General features: G+C 44.1%; 1 protein-coding gene across 3 annotated transcripts; it reads right to left on the reverse strand.

The window, feature by feature from the left end:
- On the reverse strand, positions 3468 to 15482 carry LDH-A (lactate dehydrogenase). 3 transcript variants are annotated; one of them, XM_018042654.1, is made up of 8 exons: positions 15267 to 15482; positions 10488 to 10637; positions 8890 to 9007; positions 7766 to 7939; positions 6930 to 7103; positions 6217 to 6334; positions 4824 to 4947; positions 3468 to 4244 (listed from the first exon to the last, which is right to left on the reverse strand). In XM_018042654.1, the coding sequence occupies exons 1-8, from the start codon at positions 15411 to 15413 to the stop codon at positions 4080 to 4082; spliced, it is 1170 nt and encodes a 389-aa protein (XP_017898143.1). In that variant the 5' UTR covers positions 15414 to 15482; the 3' UTR covers positions 3468 to 4079.

Below are 19917 nucleotides of genomic sequence, written 5' to 3' on the forward strand. Positions count from 1 at the left end.
CTGAAGGAGATCAGCCCTGGGATTTCTTTGGACAGAATGATGCTGAAGATGAAACTCAGTACTTTGGCCACCTCATGAGAAGAGTTGACTCATTGGAAGAGACTCTGATGCTGGGAGGGATTGGGAGCAGGAGGAAAAGGGGACAACAGAGGATGAAATGGCTGGATGGCATCACTGACTCAATGGACGTGAGTCTGAGTGAACTCCGGGAGATGGTGATGGACAGGGAGGTCTGGTGCGCTGCGATTCATGGGGTCGCAGAGTCAGACACGACTGAGCGACTGAACTGAACTGAACTGAAGGCCTGCTTTGTCCACTTCCCAAGGTTATTACAATGAGATCATATTCCATTAAAAACAATCAGGGCTCCTTGCAGAGTTGGCCTACCCTTGTCTAGGGCAGGAAGATACATGGTGAACATGGAACATATAATGTGCCAGAAAGTAAGGAAGCTTTACGAGATTAAATCTGAAAATTCATGAAATATTTAATCAGTTAAGCATTTTGTCATGTTGATATTAGCTAATTTATTGTGTAAACACGAAATAAGGGTAAATATGTTTTTTAAAAGACTGCATCAGAGTCTACAAAAGGATATAGGTATAACTTCATATTTCTTTGGGGGGATAATTAACAGTTCTTAATGGTAATAGTTGCATAACTGTGAATCCATAGAACTATACACTTTAAAAGGGTGAATTCTGTGCTGTGTAACATATCTTAAGGCTATTGAAGTCTATAGGAAGGCAAATCCTATTATAACAGCTAATTGTCAGGCCTATGTAGGCTAGTCTTATCCTTCTACATTTGAGACCCATTAAAAAACATAGTTCTCTTAACTGTCTCTCAAATAGGAAAGTTTGGAAGTGATGACCATAACATTGTCTAGTTAACCTCTGAAAGTATGATTTTTAGGCCTGAAGAAGGTCATAGTTATAGAAATATTTTGAGGGAGATCTAAAGAAAATTTTTGAATAGATAACCACCAGGACTATTTGGTTTAAAACTAAGTACCATGAGATGGTTGGATGGCATCACTGACTCAGTGGAACATGAGTTTGAGCAAACTCCCAAGAGATAGTGAAGGACAGGCAAGTTTGGTATGTTGCAGACCATGGTGTCACAGAGTTGGACACAACATAGCGACTGAAAAACAATTGTTACTGGCCTCCAGAGAGAAGGTTCTTAAAAATCTCCCTCTGTAGTGGCACAGAACCACTGCTTATGTTCAGCTGGCAAATAATGTTTTTTACATCTATGTATAGGCTGTTACCTTTTTTTGAGATTAAAATGAAAACTGACCTTTACCAGTCCTGTGGCCACTGCTGAGTTTTCCAAATTTGCTGGCATATTGAGTGCAGCACTTTCACAGCATCATCTTTCAGAATTTGAAATAGCTCAACTGGAATTCCATCACCTCCACTAGCTTTGTTCGTAGCGGTGCTTTCTAAGGCTCACTTGACTTTGCATTCCAGGTTGTCTGGCTGGCTCTAGGTGAGTGATCACACCATCATGGTATTGTGGGTCATGAAGATCTTTCTTGTACAGTTCTTCTGTGTATTCTTGCCACCTCTTCTTAATATCTTCTGCTTCTGTTAGGTTCATACCATTTCTGTCCTTTATCGAGCCCATCTTTGCATGAAATGTTCCCTTGGTATCTCTAATTTTCTTGAAGAGATCTCTAGTCTTTCCCATTCTGTTGTTTTCCTCTATTTCTTTGCATTGATCACTGAAGAAGGCTTTCTTATCTCTCCTTGCTATTCTTTGGAACTCTGCATTCAGATGCTTGTATCTTTCCTTTTCTCCTTTGCTTTTCGCCTCTCTTCTTTTCACAGCTATTTGTAAGGCCTCCTCAGACAGCCATTTTGCTTTTTTGCATTTCTTTTCCATGGGGATGGTCTTGATCCCTGTCTCCTGTACAATGTCAAACTACCGCACAATTGCACTCATCTCACATGCTAGTAAAGTAATGCTCAAAATTCTCCAAGCCAGGCTTTAGCAGTATGTGAACTGTGAACTTCCAGATGTTCAAGCTGGTTTAGAAAAGGCAGAGGAACCAGAAATCAAATTGCCAACATCCGCTGGATCATCAAAATAGCAAGAGTTCCAGAAAAACATCTATTTCTGCCTTATTGACTATGCCAAAGCCTTTCACTGTGTAGATCACAATAAACTGGAAAATTCTGAAAGATGGGAATACCAGACCACCTGACCTGCCTCTTGAGAAACCTATATGCAGGTTAGGAAGCAATAGTTAGAACTGGACATGGAATAACAGACTGGTTCCAAATAGGAAAAGGAGTCAAGGCTGTATATTGTCACCCTGCTTATTTAACTTATATGCAGAGTACATCAAGAAAAACGCTGGGCTGGAAGCACAAGCTGGAATCAAGATTGCTGGGAGAAATATCAATAACCTCAGATATGCAGATGATACCACCCTTATGGCAGAAAGTGAAGAGGAACTAAAAGCCTCTTGAAGAAAGTGAAAGAGGAGAGTGAAAAAGTTGGCTTAAAGCTCAACATTCAGAAAACGAAGATCATGGCATCTGGCCCCATCATTTCATGAGAAATAGATGGGGAAACAGTGGAAACAGTATCAGACTTTTATTTTGGGGGGGGCCTCCAAAATCGCTACAGATAGTGACTGCAGCCATGAAATTAAAAGACACTTACTCCTTGGAAGGAAAGTTATGACCAACCTAGATAGCATATTCAAAAGCAGAGATATTACTTTGCCGACAAAGGTCCATCTAGTCAAGGCTATGGTTTTTCCAGTAGTCATGTATGGATATGAGAATTGGACTGTGAAGAAAGCTGAGTGCCAAAGAATTGATGCTTTTGAACTGTGGTGTTGGAGAAGACTCTTGAGAGTCCCTAGGACTGCAAGGAGATCCAACCAGTCCATCCTAAAAGAGATCAGTCCTGGGTGCTCATTGGAAGGACTGACGCTGAAGCTGAAACTCTAATACTCTGGCCACCTCATGCGAAGTGTTGACTCATTGGAAAAGACCCTGATGCTGGGAGGGATTGGGGGCAGGAGGAGAAGGGGACTACAGGATGAGATGGCTGGATGGCATCACAGACTTGATGGACATGAGTCTGAGTGAACTTCGGGAGTTGGTGATGGACAGGGAGGCCTGGTGTGCTGCGATTCATGGGGTCACAAAGAGTCAGACACGACTGGGCAACTGAAGTGAACTGAACGTATGTGAATTGTAGAGTACCAGTTATGATTAGCACCATAATCAAATTATCTCATAATCTTTGAGGGCTTAGAATATTATAATGATTACAATGGAAATGGTAACAAAACAGTCTAGCCAATCTAATCACACCCTTAATATGTTAATTAATTGAGTCTGGTCATTAGTAAATAGTACCCCTCAAAAAAATCATTGTTGTGCAGCCCAATAACCCAATGGCTCCCATTTATGTAATGAACAAATAACAGCTTTATGACTTTGTATCTTAATTAACAGAGTAGTCACTGTTCAAGCTTTATTTATTGTTTTAGTTGGTGTTAACTTAGTTGGCTGCCTTATGTAATTTTTCCTTTTTACATTACAAGGCAATGTACACTATTCTGATACATACAGTACGTAAGATTCTTTAGAACAGTTATGCACATGGCATGCAATACTGGATTTGTACATTGGATCCCAGGATGTGATCAACTGGAGGGAAAAAGTTGGACTAGGCACCTTGGCTAAAGGAACCAGAGGTTATGTTACACAGTAAACACACATCTGGTTTGAAGGGCAACTGCAGCATCTGCAACATGGGCAGTGGAACCTCTTGAGGAAGTTGAATTATTTGACAAATCAATTTAGGACCACACAAGGTAAGTGCCATGCAGCATCAGGATACAGCTGCAAGGTTTCATGAAGCATTCCTTGCCATCCAGCAGGGTTTTATGAACCATTCCTATTTCTAACATTAGGAAATTGATTTTTTCCTAGGCTGTCTTAACATTACTGTTTTAATCACAGATCAGATATAAAGGACAATATGAGTTACAACCTCCAACTAAAATCCTGTGTAGCCTAGACAGTGAAGTGACACAACATTAGAAGACTTTAAAACTGCAGTTCTTTCTGGATCCCCCAAAGTGTATCTGCACTCTTCTTCAAACAGGCCTCTTCCTCATGAGTCAGAGTCACTTTCACAACGTCTGAGATTCCATTCTGTCCCAAGATGCAAGGAACACTAAGGAAGACATCCTCTTTTATTCCATAGAGACCCTGAGGATGAAATGAAAAATATTTTGTGTTTTTTCTATGCATTCTGGGGTCTCCCAAGACTTTCTATTCTCTACAATCATGAAGCTTACTTAATACAACTTGGCAAGTAAAATTTCTTCCTAGATTTTCACTTAGGATGTAATGAACAGTGTAAAAGAAAGTCATTAAAATAGCAGCAAGACTTCCATTCTAAAAGAAAATCTACATTATTGCTAGTATCCCTCATACTTTCCAATTTTTACTGTCAGACACTTTAGTAACTTTGAGTGTGATTTCTATTTTTTCCCAAAGGAGAAAAATTTGTGTTTTATAGTCTTCCACTCATCTCAACAAAATTGAATCAAGTTTTTCAGTCAACAGGAAGTAGCTATGTGCTAATAACCAAAATACTAGTAGACATTAATCCTAAAGCTCAACCAGGTCTTTTCAAAAAAGAAAGCTGCAGGTGCACTAATTTATTTCACTCAAATCAATGATTGAGGACTTACCTTAATCTAATTGCTTTCTGAAATGAGTTTAAAAAAACAAAACAAAACAGGAAATAATGGCATTCAAGTACATTTTACTACACAGACCTACCTTAATCATGGTGGAAATCGGATGCACCCGCCTAAGATTCTTCATTATACTTTCTGCCAAATCGGCCACTGACAGTCCAATGGCCCAGGATGTGTAGCCTTTCAGTTTGATCACCTCATAAGCACTGTAGGATAGCGAAGGACAGGAAAAAGTAGGGCAGGAGGAACAAAGAAGAAGCTTTCACTCAACACATGCTTTATAAGAAATCACTGATATAATAAGTAATACTATATAAATATAAACTTGCATTATGTACCTAACTGTAACCCTTGCACATGTATGCCAGGATATTATATATGGGGATGTTTGCAATAGTACTGTTGGTAATAGCAAGAACCTGGCAACAACCCCAGTGCTCTTCAACAGGAGGATGGATAAATTATACATAGCTGTCAAAACAAACTATGGCTCAGGCAACAAAATAGATGATTCTTGTACATGCAATATTAAATTTTAAAAAGCAGACCCAAGAAGATTACATATTGCATGCTTGACGTGGGATTATCTCAAGAGTGTGTATGTGGGGGTGGGGGGTTAGGAGTAGAGGGGTAAGTGGGAAGAGCACAGAATCCACTCATTTCCAAGCACCAGCAGACTAATAATTCCAATTCAACAAACACTACAGTTAGTTAACAGCAACTGTCAACATTTCTTGGGTTGGATGATGGGTTCACAGGTTTTAACAAATACAAATCAGAGGGCCTTGCTGAGACCAATCATGATTCATTCTTCAATTCCATAGACCTGAGGTCTACACATGGCTACCTTATTTAAAGTAAATAATGCTAGTAAGCTACAAGTTTCCCTATTTGAACAATTTGTAACAGTTATTTTTTGTACCATGATGAATTTGTATCTTGCTTAAAACTTTATAATCATATGAGTAAACAAGCAGCTAGTTGTGTTTCTATTCATGATTATAAGATCTTAGATTAAAAAATTCTTATTCCTAACTAAATCAATGATATATGCTTTTGAAGTAAAGACTGAATCTTAAATCAGGTAGACTTGTTTTATATCTTCGTTTACAAACACAGGAAGAGTTATCATACTATAAATTGAGAATTATGGCAAATAAAAGTAGACTGTAACATTAATACATGCCTGCAATATCTAATACCTGTTTTATAGTACGAGTTTTAACAAGCTTTAGAAAACAAGTTTTCTGACAGTTACCAAATGCAAAAGTTATTAAATTTTAATCTTTTATGTTTCTGGCCATGTGTGGGGCTTGCCAGATCTCAGTTCCTCAACCAGGGATGAACTCACAAGCTCAGCAGTGAAACCTCAAGTCCTAACCACTAGACAACCAGGGGATTTCCAAAACTTTTAATTTCTTAAATAAAAATAATAAATTTTAACCTTCTGTGTTATAAACTATGAGATCTATTACCTGTCAACCACTTGTTTGTGAACTGCTTTCCACTGTTCCTTATCTGCATCAGTGCCTAATTCAGGGTGTAAATTCTTCAGGGAGACACCAGCAACATTCACTCCACTCCATACAGGCACTAAACAAAATAGTACAGAATATATTTACTCCCAAGCACTACCTAGCTGACCAGTAATTCTGACCCATTCTCCAAAAACTGCTTTCTTATTTGAGGAAGATTATCCCCTTTTGGTAGGTGGTCAAGACTACCAATACTCTTCGTTTTCACTGATTAATTTATGTAAAGCTAAGAATTTTCACTGTATACTAATTTGCTTTTTCCTAATGGGAAATATTGAGATGGGATATTATGAGATAAGAGGAATTTTCTTGCCATAAGGAACCAAGAACTCTGCACAAATTATAACATCTTTCAACTGTGATAATGGATTTTTTCTCATACATTCCATTTGGATCAGCAGTTTGCCTATAAACAGCTGTGATATTAATATGTTCATTGTAATAAATTTCATTCCTCATCCCTTATACCAAAATATGTCACACAAAAATGGCTAAAATCTTAACAATTCTAGCATATAATTACACCAAGAGATAAGATTTCTGGAAACCATCTACCCTAATGGATATCTGATTTAGACTCTGATTCAGTAACGATATTCCGGTTAATTTTTTTACACAATCTTTTTGCAAACAATAAAAGAAGTCACACTTACCACTAGAGTCACCATGCTCTCCAAGGATCCACCCATGGCAGCTTAATGGGTGAACTCCCAGCCTCTCCCCCATGAGATAACGGAACCGAGCTGAATCCAGATTGCAACCACTTCCAATAACACGGTTTTTGGGAAAGCCGCTTATCTTCCAAGCCACATAGGTCAAAATATCGACTGTGAAGAAAATATTTAGACAGAGGTATTATGTGAATTGGGCTTACCTGGTGGCTCAGAAGGTAAAGAATCTGCCTGCAATGCAGGAGACCCGGGTTTGATCCCTGGGTTGGGAAGATCCCCTGGAAAATAGAATGGCTACCCGCTCCAGTATTTTCACCTGCAGAATTCCATGGACAGAGGAACCTGGCAGGCCCCAGTCCATGGGGTCACAAAGAGGTGGACACGATTGAGAGACTAACATTTTCACTATGTGAATCATGAGCTAATGGCTGACTACTCAAGATTCATGGCTCTGTATAGATCTTGGTATTTATCATGACCAATCAATATTTCTGTTAATTTTTTAAGCCTCTATATTGTGTATAACAAATATATTAGGAATTCAAGAAGTGTAGTTTAATGAAAATAACTTGTGCATCAATAACACATTATTCATAATTATTCCTTATCCAAAATCTTCCTAGGCAAGTTACAAATTTTGAAGTGCCAACTACGTTAAAGACTTTGTTTCCCCTTGATGTTTTAAATTTAACTATTTTACAAAAGCACAAATTCACTCTCAGGAGGAAAATGAAAAATATGAGAAATATATATAGATTATGATACATACTATCAGTTTTACTCTAGCTCATCTATTTTTATGCCATTAAAAGTCTCACCTGGATTGGAAACAACAAGCAACTTGCAATTTGGGCTGTATTTTACAATATTAGGAATGATGAATTTAAAGATGTTCACGTTACGCTGGACCAAATTCAGACGACTCTCTCCCTCTTGCTGACGTGCCCCAGCTGTGATAATAACCAGCCTGGAGTTTGCTGTTACATTATAGTCTAGACAAAAGAGAAAAAATAACTAGATTAAGGCTTTTAAGAAAACTCCAGCAAAAATGTGTTCCATTAACTTTTTAAATGGACAGTTTTATCAGTGTTTTGTGTATGTGGCATATATATGCCCAGACTCCTCCTTTACTTTTGGAGTTTTATCACTGTGGCCACTTACATGGAAGAAGACTACATCGACACCTCCCTTGTATTATGTAATTATGTTGTGGCTTTATATAACTATGACTGGGGGGAGCTGAATCACATTTATTTTACACTCATATCAAATGAGACACACCCAAATTTTTTGCCACCTGAGCTTAATGTTCACACTTTTCCACACTCCTGTTTCTACTTAATTGTGGTCATATCAGCTCAGGGATGGGTTTTTTTTTTTAAAAGCAGAGGCAATTTCACACTTATCAAGCATGTCTAACTTCTATATATCCTGTAGCACAGTATGGTTAATCCAGGGTTGAAGACAACGAAACGAATAATCTATCAGATAAATGGTCAATGGTTTTCAAGTGTTAAAACAGACTATTTCAGCCCAAGTCTGTTTCCTGGCTGGTGCTTGTAAAGTGTGACAGGGTCAAGCCAAGAGTATCTGCTGACCAGGCTCATTTACCCTAGTCTCTACCTTATGTTAGTGTATGAAAGGAAGTAATGGAAGTAAGTGTATTTAAATATTTGAAGCAATGTAGTACACTATGAACCTAAGAAGCTTTGCTAGTTATATTATAATTCAGATGTTTTCCACATCATGGACAAACTGGATTTTCATTTAAAAACACTTTTGGAAATTCAAACATTGATATCTATAGATAACAATGCAAAATTGTTCAAAAGGTTCTCTTATCCTGTATAAAGAAGAAATCTTTGAAGAACTGATAGGATTTTCAAGCCTGATAATGAATTAAGCCTAACACAGAATCTAATATAAATTTGCCAAAATCAACCTTTGCCAGAGACAATTTTTGGTGTTCTAAGGAAAAGGCTGCCATGTTGGAGATCCATCATCTCTCCTTTCAGTTTATCTTCCATGACATCAACAAGAGCAATTTCATCTGCCAAGTCCTGAAAGACATAAAATTTTGGTTCAATGGAAAATAGCCATTTCCAAATTTTTAGACAAGCATGAAAAATTTCCATATTTCTGGTATAGGAGAATTCTGCTACTTTAGTATCAGTACGTACCTCAAAGTAGAAGTAGGCTCTCATTAAAAGCTCACTCACAGATGACATATACATAGGAAAAAGAACTGACCTTCTCTCTCATTGGAGCACCCTCGGCAAGAGCTCCACCACCATTGCACAGAAGCAGAACACTGAATTTGCAGGGAGTACCACCCAGTTATGTAAAACTGCTCTATTTAGTCTCTCAAATTCAGTTTTACACATTGATTTTAGGTTGTTAGTCATTAAATAGATGATACCAACTAGTATTAAGCCTAAAAAGTGGTATTCTAGATCATTCCCTGGCTACGTTTTCCATATGTTAACCAACATAAAGTTTTACTTATAGACAGATTTATGCAATACAAAATGTTGGTGAAAAATATCCTTTCAGGTGAACCATTAGAAGTTCATAGGTGCATCTCAGACAAGGATCACCAATAATAGCTTTAATACAAATGGAATGTGGACTATCATAACCAAAGAGATTATAAGAGCTGAGATGCACATCTACCCCTAATCATTTACAGTGTAATAAGTGGTCTGCCAGTTACTCTTAGCCACACCTGAGTTAGGGGGCATCACAGAAAATGACCACAGGTGGTTCACTGGTTTGGGAGAAATAAATGGCATCAATGTCTGATCCAGTGGGGAAGGAATAAAGACTTTGAATAACATGTGGCCTCTTTTAAGAACACACAGAGCAACCTGTGTGGTTACAAGACCTTTGCAGAGCTCATTTTCACCTTCAGTCCCTTCTCATTTCAGTCCTTTTTGTGCGGAATCCAGAATTCATCACTTCACTTTCCTATTAGTAACTCCAAATCTGAACTTAAAAATATTTTAATATCGTAAGCTCTCTCAATTTCTTTTTAATACAAACCAGGCTTGAATGCTATAAAAAGTGTTTTTTATTCATTCACAAATTTTTTCTAATTAAATGTTAACTCCACGATTGATACCAAAACTGCTATCCAAGGAGCGGGGCAGAGGGGATTACTATGGGCAAAGGACTTCCCACATTCAGTTTAATTTTACCATGTATATGTGTCAATTTCAATTCAAAAATTACTTTTAAATAACTTTAGCTTGCTTAAAGGCATAGGCTCTACTTTTTCTTTGTAGGCAACTAACGAGGTTAATAAAGCACAGCGAATTTAAGGAACTGGGTCTCCAACTTAGAAACTTTATGTAGTTTAGATACCCGTTTGGTATAGCATCAGGTTTTAAAAAGTTTGTTTCACATAAAGTTCTTTCAATGAGTGCATGAGCTTATATATTTGTATATACAATGTGATAATGCAATTCTTGGAGAGCAAATGGTAGATGGGTTGAGTCAAGGTATCTTTAGGGACTTGCAAAGTGAAAGGCTCTCACTTACCTTCATTAAGATACTGATGGCACAGGCCATGCCAACAGCACCAACCCCAACAACTGTAATCTTATTCTGGGGGACATGTTCTTCCTTAAGAAGATTCTGAATCAGTTGATCCTTGAGAGTTGCCATCTTGGACTTAGAACCTAAAGGAACCTATAGGGGAAAAAGCATGCACTGTCACTTGGATCCTTCCGAAAACTGTTCTGAAGAAGATTCTTTTGCTTTCTTTTGGGATACCTGCCCCTAAAAATCACAAGAAATGACTAAAAGAGGGGAGAAGGGAAGAAACCTACCAACAGGCAAAGAAGAACTGAAAGGCCTAATGCCGGGCTCTGGTCTGACTAGGGTCTTGGTGTAAAGTTCCTCACCTTGGCGTGGAAAAATAATATTGAAGTTTGGGTATAAGTATAGCCTCCTGAAGGCTCACTCATCTTGACTTATTAACTCCAAGCGGAGCTAGCCTTTCTTCAAACAAGATAACTATAAGCTGCCGGCCCAACACTTCGGCAGTCACCAGGGCTCCTGCCAAGCCCTTAAGGACCACAGGTACAGCTCTACTCCAATCCCCAGGGCTCTTGCCAAGCCCTGCAAGGACCACAGATACGTGCGTAAAGCGGCTCTAACCGTCTTCACAGCCCTAGCCAGAACCGGTGGGAGCTGTGCTCATGCGCAGCTCTAGTTTTCGCCTCCCAGTCCCCAACCCCCGCCCCCGAAGAAGCAGTGGCCAGCCAGTGGCCAGGGGCCCGCGGAGTTTACGCCCCGCCCAGACCCGGAAGATTAGCGGCCGCCCTTCCCCCGCCCACGCACCGCGCTGCTCATCTTGTGCGCAAGCGCACTTCACAGCGTTGGGCGGAGGCAAGAGTCGTGTGCCTCGGCGCCGCTGGCTATTGAGAGGTGAGCTCTAGCCCCGACAGCCCGGCGCTGGCTTGCGGAGCCCCACCCGTAAGCGGACCTGATGAGGAGGAAGTCTACTGCTCTGTGGGTCTGAATGAGCTCGGAATCAAGACTTTTTCAGACTGAACTCGTGCTCTGAAGCACACTTGTTCATGAAGCCCGGCTGGCTGCCTCCCCGGCCTGGCGCGCTGCCAGAACCAGAGTTTTAATCTTGATACCAGGCACCAGGGGGTGTTAGCCAACTCACATGGAGGCACCTCGCGTGGCTTCTGCCGTGATCTTTGTTGCAAAGGCGTGAGGCCTGGTATGAGGAAATTTTGTTACTACAGGGAATGTAGCAGTAGCTGCAGAGACCCCTAAAGTTCATCAATAAAGTTCCTCTTGGTGGAAGCCTCGATTTCCAGAGCCGGGGAGGTGGGGGGTGGATGGTGGAGGGTATAGGGTGGGGTAGGGGTGGTTCTGCGTTCACTGGAGAGATTTTCATAGATTGCATCCCGAAAGCACTACGTCTAATCTTGACACTGCTCCAAAGGGCAAAAATATCTGAGAGGACTTACAGGCAGGCAGCCCAGAGTCACCAAGCTGGAATCGAGTCTCTCCTGACAAATCACTGCTATTTCTAGACAGCCCTGAAAGGTTTCTTCAGCCTGGCAGGGGGAAGGGAGTGCTTTCTGCAGACATCTCCTGGTTTCACCAAAACCGAAGCTCGGCTCCAGCGCTCCCTTCAGTGTGGGGATACGGATGGGAGCGGAGCCCTGGAGAAAGGGGGTCTGTCTACCTCCCCCCAACTCTGGCAGGCACTCACTGTGACCTTAGAGATGCCCTAATCGGCCTTGGGTTCCGAGAGCCGGGAGAGCTGGTACCCTTTCTCCTTCGTATTTGCATGCACCACGTCTAGTTCAGCGACGGACACAGCGGCGGCTGCTTAACAAAAGTAACTTGCGCCAAGAGCTCCCTCTCATCTGCAGGCAGCGGCTGCCCCAAGGAGCCCACCTCTCGAGAGTGCCAGGATTAAAATGCGATCCGAGAGCACCCAGCGGCTTTCCAGCTTCCGGGAACCTGCCCCAGACTGCTGAAGCTTTTTCGGTTCCGTGGACTCTGGCAACCTGACTTTGAGCTCCGTGCGGCTTGCTCATTTCAAGCCCGGAGGTGTACTGCACCCCCCCCCATCCCCCCTCCCCAACCAGTCGTCTCCTATTCCGTCTGCATCTACCCGGACCTTCGACCCCAGGTTAGGTGCGACCACCTCCTTGGTTTCCCAGCCCGGCCAGAGGCCATTGTGCCCACTTAGAGCAGCAGCAACATTCGGCCGGCCCCCGAGACCATTTGGTAGGGTGGGGCCGCCCCCCAGGTCTCAGGACTATGCCCTTTGGAAGCAGCGCCTACACCTCCCAAGAGCGGGGACCCCACCCCCATGGGCAGCGCCTGGGCCAGTGAAGCCTAAAGCGATCGCCCTTGCCCTCGGGCGCAGAGAGCACCGGGCCGGACCGTACCGGGAGTGACCGTCGAGCGGGCGGGCGTCGGAGGCGCGCGGCGTGAGATCCGGACTTGGCTGCAGCGGCTCCGGTACTCGGAGTGGGGCGCGGGAGGGGCCTTAAATGGAACCGCGAGGCTGACGTCAAGGGGGAACCGGGCGGACGTGCGAGAACCCACGTGTGCGCTGGGCTGGGGGCGGGCTCCTAGCCGGGCGGGGCGGTGAAGATGCCCCGGCGGCGCGCGCAGGCGGAGGACCCGCAGGCGGGCCGACCCACGTGCGCCTAGACTTCAGAAGGACTGCGCAGAGGCATGCTATCTCTGGCACAAAACACGGAGCCGTAAGCCGGGATCAAGCCGACCCTCCATTTCCTCTTCCGTAAAATGTGGAAGTTACTTTCAAGGAAGGCTCAACCTGAATTTTTGCCGCTGTTCCCCACTGCCCAATTTCTAGCACGTAACCGACACTCGACAGAATATTTGTTGAAAAAAAGAAAATTCTTAGCACAGCGTCAGTCTACTTAACCCAAGTCGTGTGATTTCCAAAACGTGACCCTGCCTGTCCCCCTACGGCTGGAACTTGCAAGTCTCACAACTCAAAGTAAAACCTCAGCCTTTTGATTGCACTCCCTGCTGCCCTACCGGTCAAGCTCCTGTGTCCCAGCCACGCCCCAGAGCAGCCTAGGTTTTATGTTTTTAACATATGGTATTTTTACCTCCAGCCTTGGCTCACCCTGGTTCCTGCCCGGCCTTTCTCCGCTGTCTCTTTCAACTGTGCGCATCTTCTCACCCTCCCCTCTCCCCCCAACCCCACACACCCACAGAGTTGGTATCCCCCTCCTGTATGCTTGCACCACACCAGTCTGTACATCCTGCCAACCGCTTTGCAGTAGAAGTGTGTGTGTGACTCAGCTGTCCTACCTGCCCATGAATGTTTTAAGGGTATAGGTGAATCCACTTCCTCCATGCACCTGGTGCACCGATTAATAGCCGCCAGCTGTGAAAAATATCCCTACTGGTGAGTTCCTTGGTTTTGAAGGGAAAACTCTAACCTCAGCTCCAGAAAACAGGGCAGCTTTCTAGCACATCCTAGCAGTTTTCCCGGGCTTCCTAGGTGGCTTAGTGGTAAAGAATCCACCTGCCAGTGCAGGAGATGCAAGTTTGATCCTTGGGTCAGGAAGATTCCCTGGAGAAGGTAATGGCAACCCACTCCAGTAGTCTTGCCTGGGAAATCCCATGGACAGAGGAGCCTGGCCAGCTACAATATATGGGGTCGTAAGAGTCAGAGTTGACTTAGCACCTAAACAACAAAAAACAGTTTTCCCACCACTCCAGGAGGCTCAGAAATCTAGTCTGCCTCCACAAACACATAGCTGGGAGGGACTGAGGGCCAGCCACAGGTTCTCCTGGGTTCCTCAGAGCAGGGTGAATTGCAGCAGTGTCTGTGGTTCATCAACCTTTGCAACAGCGGCCTCGTTCAGCCAGGGCTGGGCCCCTGCCTTCCTATCAGTGCAACCACAGCTGTCAGTAGGAGGAGGGCAGAGCCCGGAGAGCAGAGGTTAGGCTGGGGAGACAGGTAGGAACCTTCAACAGCTGGGCTTTGGGACCACCTCTGAAGATAATCTAGGCAGAGAGTTTGCAGTTCTCTAAGGCACCTAACAACAGTTCATTCCAAGCACAGCTTCCCTCTGTTTATGTAGAACTGGAGCTTCTATTTTACTCTACAAATATGAATCAAACAAGTACTGTTTTACTCAGCACCTCCTGTGTGTCAGGCAGCAAGCTAGACATTCCCCATCCTCATCTTCACTTTAATTCTTTGGAATAGGCATAATTATCCCCATTTTTCAGATGAGAAAACTGAGGCACAAAGAGATTACTGGTTTTGCCGAAGTTCTACAGCTAATCATTGATTTCAGCTGGTACTTTTTAATCCAGGCTGAGGACTCCAAACTAGGAGTTTTTCCTCTATAGAATGTTGTCCCCCTCCTACCTCTCAGTTCGGTTCAGTTCAGTTGCTCAGTCGTGTCCGACTCTTTGTGACCCCATGAATTGCAGCACGCCAGGCCTCCCTGTCCATCACCAACTCCCGGAGTTCACTCAGACTCACGTCCATCAAGTCAGTGATGCCATCCAGCCATCTCATCCTCTGTCGTCCCCTTCTCCTGCCCCCAATCCCTCCCAGCATCAGTCTTTTCCAATGAGTCAACTGTTGGCATGAGGTGGCCAAAGTATTGGAGTTCCTACCCCTCACCCCCGACCAATTCCACAAAGGCCCAGAAATTATGTAGGGGGGCCCAAGCCAGTCCCAGGTTCAGAAAGTTCAGTTTCCAATGAGAGGCAGTGGGCGTCAGTGGGTGTCTCTGCCCATCTGCTTGAGCCGAGACATGGGTCTCTGATCCTCATGGAACTTACGCCGCTGACACTCCGGCTTCTCAGGCCTTTGGCTGGGGCTGGAATGCACACCACCTGCTTTCCTGGACCTCCAGCTTGCCGACAGCAGATCGTGGGACTTCGCAGCCTCCATAATCGCATAAGCCAATTCTTCATAATGCATCTCATTTTATATATAAATGTTGTCTTTCTCTGGAGAACCTTGAGTAATACAGAATCCTGACTAATGCAATCCAAACACAAGAACTTCTGTACTAAAGTCAAAGCTGAGGGTGGGGCAGGAAACTGCTTCAGAAGGCAGAAAAGACTTTTCACCCTGACAAAGTGGTTTTTTGGGGAAGGCGGGGGCAGGTTCTTTAAAAGGGAAAATCTCACAAAGAGGTGATGTGATCAGGGGACAGGCTGGCTGTTGAGTAGAGAATGGGTGCTCTTCCGCATCTAGCCTGAGATTTTCCTAAAGTGACCTTGGCCAGAGAATGTGTCTACCCAAAACACATCATTCCTTCATCCAGTAAGTATATATTATCTTCCTCCTCAAGAGCATTCAGTGGCCCCTCAGTCAATGGCCTCCCGAATAAAATCCAAATTCTTTGAAAAGGCTCAGTAGACTTTCTATGATCCAAAGCCCACATCCCCTCTCTGGCCTTATCTCCTATTTTCCTGCATGCCATTCCCAAGAGTACTTACCACATTCCCCAAATATGCCACTCACTTCCACCTAGGCAGTTCCTTCAACCTGCATGATTCCTCTTGCCACCATCCCTGCCCACCCTAACCCCATACCTCCACAGGTCAAGTGCTGTTCCTTTGGCTTTATATTAAATTCTTATTGCTGTGCATCTCTTTCTCGGATTAGATTGTAAGCTCCTAATGGGCAGAAACTTTCTCACTCATCTATCTCCATATCACCAACATTTTGTTTAATAAATATATTTCAAATTACATGCCTGCTATGTAAAGAGTATCATTATAGGTGCTGGGGATACAAAAATGAATAAGACAAATTTAGAAGGCTTCTCCACAAATTTAATGGAGAAAACCAACAGCATCCCTCTCAGTAATTAAAGTGCAAGATAAAATGTAGCATTAACACAAAAGAGGTAGAAAGTAATGCTCTAGCGTTCAGATGAGAGATGGGTCCTTTGGCCAGGGATACCTGTGAGGGCTTTCTGGAAGAGGTAGGATCTGAACTCAGCCTTAAAAAAAGAGAGAAAGAGAGAGAGACTTGAATCGATGAACATCAGGTGTTGAGAAAGCGGAAAACAAATGCCTGGAGTCAGGAAATTCAAGGTACATCTGGTGAATCTTTAGCTTTTAACGTCAGGCTAAAAGATTTGGCAGTTTGCTTTTTTGGTTTTTGGGGGTCACTGGAAGTCACTGAAGTTTGGGGGGAATGGGAGAGATGGGGTGAAAGCAAGATGGTTGAGAGGTGATGGTTGAGGGCTGAGTAAGGACCGTGTGGCATGTACACAACAGAAAGTATAGGACATACGCAGCTCCAACCAACTCTAGACGAAATGTCCGCTTCTCTGACACACCATGCGTGCCCCCACAGCCCCTCTGAAGACTCACTGACAGCCTGACTTTTTTTTTTCCCCACCTTTTCCATGGCTACAAAGCTGAGTTTCCAGAGTTGCAGGATCCAAGATGCAGATTGCCTTATCGGTCTCCATCCCTGACAGGCCAGGGCCTGCTGTATATGGGCCACAGCGGAAGCTCCTCTCTCTGGGAAGAGAGCAGGTGCCTCCCTGCTCATGAAGTGGGAGACCACTTTATGTCATCCTCCCAACCCCGTCTACTTCTCTCATGATGGGAGTGGCAGCTGAAGACTCTGCCCTGAGTCCTCAAGTTCTCCTGGGTGCCATCTCTTCTGGTACACTGATGGCTCCCTACCCCCAACTCCTTCTCCCCTCCTTCAAGCTGGCCTCACCCTCAGGCACTGGATGCGGCCTCTGTTTCTCTTTTTGAATTAGACTGTCATTCCCTCCAGAGTTCATTCCTCATTTGACCCCCTAACAGAAGCCCCTGAGAAACTCCCAATTCCCTTTGCTCCATACAAAACGCCTGTGTCTCCCCAAAAGCCATATGTTGAAAGCTAATTCCCAAGATACTAGTATTTAGCAGTGGGGCTGTTAGGAGGTGATTAGGTCATGAAGGTAGAGACTTCATGAATGGAGTTAGTGCCCTTATAAAGGAGACCCTAGAGAGATTCCTTGTCCCTTCTGCCATGTGAAGACACAGCAAAAAGATTGCCATTTATAAACTAGAAAACAGACCCTCCCTAGAAACTTTCCAGTACCTTGCTCTTAAACTTCAAGCCTCCAGAACCGTGAGAAATGTTTGTTGTTTATAAGCCATTCAGTCTATGGCCTTTTGTTATAGCAGCCTGAACAGACTAAAGCATTACCCTTCTAGCCACTTTCCACCCCAGGAAAGAGATTAGACCTGTGTCCTTTCATCTTCATACTCCCCTGGCAGGGATTTGTTGTTGTTGTTCAACCCCACGGACTATAGCACACCAAGTTCCTCTGTTTTCCACTATCTCCTAGAGTTTGCTCAAATTCATGACAGTTGAGTTGATGGTGCTATTTAACCTTTGCATCCTCTTGCCTGGTGAACCCCATGGACAGTAGGAAGAAGCAGGGAGTTAGGCCTCAAGTCTTCCATCCCATTGATGGATTCCAAGGCAAAGACTGTCACCAGAATGTAAGTGGCTTCCAAACTGAGACCTTCAGAACTCGGTGTTGCAGAGGGAGTCCCAGGACCTCTCCAAGCCAGACAATTCTCATTGTAATGGAATGTGCCCCTTATCTAATCACAGCAGGTGAGAACTGTGGGGACCTTTGATAGCCTTTCCCTCTGACAGGTTGGGTGGCAAGGACAGTGACAATCATGGCTTAGCAAAGATGAGTGAGTAGCCTGATAGAAAGGCAATAATGACCTGGGGTTCTCACTCCAGCTTTTCATGAAGATATCGTGGCAATCAGATTCTCTCTGTAGTCCCAGCATCCCTGACTGTAAGCAGAAGAGGGTCTGTCTCCTTCAGTTCAAACATCCAGGGAGGCTCAGAGCTAGGGAGTTGAGCCTCCACACACACCTTCATTTTTCCAGTTTTGTTCAGGATTCAATGACAAGGCCACCTCCTATTTTGGAAAGTGATTGGGGCTGCTCTGGGACTAGAGGCAGACATTCAAGGCTCCTGGCTCCACTTGTGGTAACAGGAAATCCATGCCTGGCACTCTCTTGTCCCCATAATAGTTCCAAAATAGGGTCCAACATTCCTAAGGATCTGGTGGGTACTGGATTTGTTAATAAAAACAGTCTCACGGGGCTTCGAAAGTGAATCACTGATAACAGGAGCCCATCTCTCTTTGATTCCTGAATAGATGTTTCAAACCTTTAAACCTTACCAAATGGAGAATTACATTCCAAAGCCTACCTCAAAGAAGAAGAACAATTTCCTCTAAAATTCCAAGAGGATCAAGCCAATTGTAAATAGGAATACAGCCAGGGAAGTTTATTGGTAATTTCCTGGGGCAGGGTATGGGAAATGCATGGAGGTCTTCTTGTCTGTGCAGCTGCTGACTGCAGAGCACTGTCACTGAAATTTCGGTCCTAGGATTTTGCTTAGGCACTCATCTAGCTACACCTCACAAAGCAGGGTCTGCTGGAGAAGGAGCCCCTCTGCCCTGTCATTTGAGCCTGCTCAGAGGACCCTGAGCTGAAAAGGTAGACCCACCTCATTTTTCAAGGGTACAAGAAGGGAGTCTGGGTTTGTGTTGAAGGCTCAGATGGTAAAGAATCCACCTGCAATGCAGGAGACCCAGGTTTGATCCCTGGGTCAGGAAGATTCCCCTGAAGAAGGAAATAGCTACCCACCCCAGTGTTCTTGCCTGGAGAATCCCATGGACAGAGGAGCCTGGTAGGCTCCAGTCCGTGGGGTTGCAAAGAGTCGGACATAATTGAGTGACTAACACACATACTTGTGTTAAGAAGAACAGAAGAGAGCCCCTTTGAAACCCAGGAGGGACCAGAGGCCACAATGAGTCCAGACGTGGAGAAGGCCTCCCTGCAGCTGGATAAAGCTCGTTGGGTCCTTCTTTTCTGTGTAGCTTGTGGGAAGGGAGCAGGCTTTCGTATCCATTCTCTCAAGGTTTTCACCTCAACCAAGAGAGGAAAGCAGAACAAGAATTTTTACCTCTCTCTTACTGGTGACACTGCCCAGCCTCAAAAGTGTAACCACTTCAGGCCTCATAGATGGAAGGCAGGCAGGTGGATTTCAAACTCCTGCCCTAATCTTCCTTCTCCTCCACTACTCTGTGCCTCAGTCTTTCCTGGAGTGGCTCATGGACTGGAGAGCAGTTGACCCTTTGTTCCCTGAATATCAAGGGGTGACTGTGATAAATCCTCATCCAGGGCTGCCAGAAGGTCCAGATGGCTCACCTGCCCCCAGGGCTGCTTCAGGGCCCTTTCTAATAAAGCCTCCCTCTTCCTGGGGCTCCATTAGCCTTGCACAGTCCACGTGTGTGTAGGGTTAAGCTGTGCCCTTTACACAAACACACTTGCAGCGTCAGGCATCTTAAAGGACATGTTAACTGAGCTCATCTACCAGTTTTAGCCACAGAAGGGATGAAAGCTTAGGAGAGGCCCTCACAGCCTTGGCCCTCCTTTA

This window comes from Capra hircus, chromosome 29 (assembly GCF_001704415.2).
Source record: "Capra hircus breed San Clemente chromosome 29, ASM170441v1, whole genome shotgun sequence".
Taxonomy (NCBI): Eukaryota; Metazoa; Chordata; class Mammalia; order Artiodactyla; family Bovidae; genus Capra; species Capra hircus.

What these genes read in the sequence shown, in the direction of transcription:
- LDH-A (XM_018042654.1), bottom strand. Translation starts at nt 15,413, where the DNA reads ATGAGATGCATTATGAAGAATTGGCTTATGCGATTATGGAGGCTGCGA. An exon ending in GAAGCCGGAGTGTCAGCGGC is followed by an intron (nt 10,638 to 15,266) that starts GTAAGTTCCATG and finishes TTTCCCCTATAG; the next exon opens with GTTCCTTTAGGTTCTAAGTC. An exon ending in CACAAACAAGTGGTTGACAG is followed by an intron (nt 4,948 to 6,216) that starts GTAATAGATCTC and finishes GCTATCCTACAG; the next exon opens with TGCTTATGAGGTGATCAAAC.